Source organism: Rosa chinensis, chromosome 5 (genome assembly GCF_002994745.2).
Source record: "Rosa chinensis cultivar Old Blush chromosome 5, RchiOBHm-V2, whole genome shotgun sequence".
NCBI lineage: Eukaryota > Viridiplantae > Streptophyta > Magnoliopsida > Rosales > Rosaceae > Rosa > Rosa chinensis.
In genome coordinates this window covers 55,843,637-55,848,069 of record NC_037092.1, presented here as the reverse complement: position 1 = coordinate 55,848,069, position 4,433 = coordinate 55,843,637, and the positions used below count along the sequence as shown (strand labels likewise).

At 41.7% G+C, this 4,433-nt stretch overlaps 1 protein-coding gene across 1 annotated transcript; it reads right to left on the bottom strand.

Moving 5' to 3' along the window:
* Window positions 1-2,629: 2,629 nt before the first annotated feature.
* LOC112167810 (fasciclin-like arabinogalactan protein 1) lies at window positions 2,630-4,215 on the bottom strand. Its single transcript, XM_024304892.2, is given in 2 exon segments — window positions 2,630-3,683; window positions 3,686-4,215. Coding segments are annotated over 2 exon segments (1,224 nt in total). The 5' UTR covers window positions 4,107-4,215; the 3' UTR covers window positions 2,630-2,880.
* Between the last annotated feature and the right edge of the window lie 218 nt (window positions 4,216-4,433).

Here is a 4,433-nt window from a genome sequence, read left to right as displayed (position 1 = left end):
TTATTGAAAGATTGCATCTACTAAGCTTTGCAGTTGTGAACATGTGAACTATTTTTAGGAAGGAAAATGCTTGAGATCTCAAAAAATTATACCAAAACTGATTACCAAATGATGTGGCACCTGCTATGTCATCAATTTTGGTTCTAAGATGGTGATGATATGGAAATAATACAATTTTATGCTTCTCCTTAAAAAAAAAATTAAAATTAAAAAAAGAAGAAGATAAGATTAAACCTAGACCATTAATTATCTTCTTCCTTATACATTTGAGCATCCACTCATGCTTCGCTGTTCTTGCATCCACTCTTGCTTCACCCTTCCTAACCGGAGCATGAAAAAGTGCTAGAACTTTTGCCTTTGTTGTCAGATGAATTAATGAATTAATTAAAAGCCATCCAAACTTTCCAAAGTTCATTTCTCCTTCTTTTACTCCCTCTCTTTTCATGATTTCCTCGAGACATTTGAACGGTAAAAATTTGAATTAAAGAATCAATTGGAGATTGGGCTATATTCAGTGCCAACGATTGGGGATCGTGTTATGTCTGCAGTTAATTGTGACTTATTGGCTATTGGCCTGACCATATTTGTTGATGGAAGATCCTTGTTACTTTGTCATCTAGAGTCTGGGGGTACCCAAGGAGTGTTACTTAATAGGCCCCAATAGTCTTATTGGAAGAAAAAGGTCCTCCAAAAATATCATGCAAGACAGGTGAATAAAGTGAGTGAAATGAGTGAAATATTGAAAATAGAGAAAAAAGCCTCACCCATCCAACTAGATCTACATCTGATGGTAGATGATCTCCTCTCGATGAGGATGGCGGCCATATATGGGACTTTGCAATGGTTTTAGGTTTTTTTGATTTTTAATTTTTTGATAAAGAAAAAATTAGTAGAGAAAGTCTATGTTAGCAATTTCTTTGATGAGTTGGCACCTGCCACATCATTCGGTATATGAATTTGGTATAAATATTTGGTGTCTCTAGCACTACTCTTTTAGGAATGGGCTGTGATATGGCCACTGAGGTTGACATGAAAAAAAATGATTGCCAACTCATAACTTCCAGGCTCTTCTCATGCCAAACTACTATTGAAATCATTAAAACATGTTCATCAATTTAGAAGGTCATACTCCACTGTTAGTACGAGTGTACAACAAAAGGTCATTTGCTTGTCATTATGGTAAAGATTTGTTCGTCACAAAAATGAAATTCGTACGGAAATCTATTATGTTGAAAGTTAAACTCAACTCTTTTAGTTCATGGAGCAAACTCCTCCAAGCAATTATGATCACTCACTTGGAGAATTTCCTGTTTAGTTATGCTTAACTGATTCTTGGATTTAAATAATAGGGTTGAGAATAATAAGGTAGATGAAATTTATTTATTTTCTTCATCATTCTTCCCTATTGAATTTAGATCGAATAACAGTTGAACCTAGCGGAGTAACAATTCTTTAACATATTATATAATTTTTCAACATAAGACATTATTGAAAAGAATTAAAATCCAACAGTGATTAAAGGCAATGTTTGAGATCACACTAGTGTAATCTGTTTCATGGATATGATATGAACAAAAATTTACTGAATGCAGCAATTATACGATGATAGAGTGAAAATATCCCTCTAACTCTCTAAGGTCCTGTTTGGATGGCAGGAAATCATGCTATGGAATGAGAATTAATTTTATTTTCCATTTAGAGATGATGTTTGGTTGTAATTAGAGATTTTAAAGGAAATAAAAAATGAGATTTAACTGAAAATTAACTCTCTCATAAAGCCTGAATATAATTACCTAATCAGAGGTGGTATTCTAATTCCATCTCCCACATAGGGATGGCAAAAATCCCCAGCGGGGCGGAGCTCCATTGGATACCCGCCCCTAATGGGGGGAGAATTCGGGGACAAATGGGGAATGGGGATGGGGATCCCCAATCCCCGCTATCTAAGATTGGGGATGGGGCGGGGATGGTATTGTGATCCCCATCCCCAAACCCGCCCCAATAATATATACATATATTTAACTTATATATATTTTAATTTATTTTTTATAATATAAATCACAAATATATACATTTACTACTTTACTTTAATAGCTATAGTTTTACTTTAATGGTGTTTTGATTTTTGCACTCACTGAATTATGATTTATGAATTTAATCATATTTTAAATTTATTTGTTCTAGATTTTTATTTTAAAAAAGACAATATGAGAAAAAATTATTTTATTTATTAAATTCTTATTGGGGATTTGGGGCGGATTTGGAGGCTTAGTCCCCAATGGGGATGGGGACGGGGAATCCCCAACATATTTTTATTGGGGATTGGGGCGGGGATGGGGGTAGAAAATGACCCCGGGGATGGGGATGGTATTGTGATCCCCATCCCCAACCCGCCCCATTACCATCCCTACTCCCACAAGACAAAATTACATAAATTATCTCTCTAAAAAATTTACATTTCCCTTCCAATATTCCTTATAAATAGATGTCATATTTGTACTTTAATTAATAAAATGGTGTTATTAAAAATTTAAATTTTATATTTCATTTTTATTACTTACCAAATATTACAATAGGAATGGAAACCAAAACTTATTCCATATTTCCATTCCATATCGGTCTGGAAAAGAAAATAAATCATTTTCCTATTTTGACATTCTTGTCAACCATACGGGGCTAAGTGTGTATATAGAACAAAATAAAATCTACCAACAAGTTCTAGCCAAACTTACACCAACAAACCAAAATCAAAACCTTACAAATTTCCCCCCACAGATTACACAAAAATAAAAATCACACACAAACAATTGAAAGAAATGAAAAATTATCTCAAACTGCCTCACTTATTTCCCAGTAAGTAAAAAAATAAAAAATAAAAACTTACAACAGTGAAAAGCCAAGGCACACACTGAGAATCAAACCCCCAAACCCCACTCTTCCCAACGCAAAGGCTCCACTGTCGTCAGCAGTCTGATCGGCCGGGTCGTCTTCCGGCGAGTCAGCCGGGGAATCGGCGTCATCGGGGGACGGCGCCTCCTTGGAACTCTTGGGAGCGTCGGCGGCTTTCTCTGGTGCCGGAGCCGGCGCCGGAGTTGGAGTCGCTCCCTTGTACAGCTCCTTGGGCGTCAAAACCTTGTTTATAGTATATATAGCAAGGGGCTGCTCATCGATTAGCGTGCCGATGATCTTGGCCGTCACTAGCTTGTTCTTGAGGGTCACCGCCTGACCGTCGTTTTGGACGGTGAAGTCGTACTTCTCCGCTCCGTTGGTGGCCAAAGTGTTCATCAACCCATTGTTGGACTTCAACATCGGCATGGACTGGTACACCGGAGCGGCATGGTACTCCAGCAATGCAGCTTTTCCGGGCGCCGAGAGGTTCTTGTATTTCGGCAGGAAGCCCTTGAAAGCGTCGTCGCCGGGGCAGAACACGGTCAGCCCGCCGTCGACGGCTTCGTTGAAGGTCTTGGACGCGTCGGGGTTGGCCAAGAGCGTCTCGGCGAAGACCTTGCAGCCGTGGGCCGACATGATCCCGGTGAGATTGACCTCGGCGGGGCCAGGCGTCGGAGCCTCGGCGGCGGCGGAGGGGAGGACGTTGCTGATTTGGATGACGGAGATGTTGTAGGGGAGTTCGTCGACGGACTTGACGAAATGCGCGGCGAAGGAGCCGTCGTTGTCCTCGGGGTAAATCCGACCTTTCCGCCCTTGAGGTCGGTGATGTTGACGAAGCCGGCGGAGCCGGGGGCGGAGCCCGTGGCCTGGAACATGGTGGCGGCGAGGGCGGTGCCGTTGGTGATCTGGTGGAGCTTCTTGGCGCCGAAGTAGTCGAGCAAGACGTGGAGGGAGAGGATGTTCTTGATGGAGTAGATGGAGAGGTGCTTGGCGAGGAGGGCGGACATGGCGGAGTTGTCGACGGCGCAGACGGTTATGGTGGTGCGGTCGTTGATGTCGGCGGCAAGGTGGGTCAAGCTTAGGTAGTGGTTGAAGGTGGAGAACTCAGGGTGCTTGGCCAGCATGCGCGTGATGTTGTGCGCGTGGGCGACGGAGAAGAGGAAGACGACGACGGAGAGGACCAAGGCGCCGGCGGTGGTTGCCGGACGGAGCTGCATTGTGTAGGAACAGATCTGGATTTGAAATTTGGGTTTAGAGAGGAAAGTGAGAGAGAGTGAGCGAGTTGGGTAAAAGTATAACTGGAACCTGTCTGGCTTTGGAGGTTTTGTTTGGAGTGAAGAAGGATTTATAAGAAAAGGGGCTTAGATGTGGAATATATTACGGGTGAAGCCACTGTGTTTGTTCTGGGGTCCATCTCCTTCCATGTGTTTGTTACTTTGTTTCTGTTTTTTTGTTAAGAAGAAGGGACCATGGATCTATCAACGTAGCAAAAGTGGGAAAATGGTTCTAGCCTTCTAGGTTTTTCTTTGTTGTTCTATGATTAA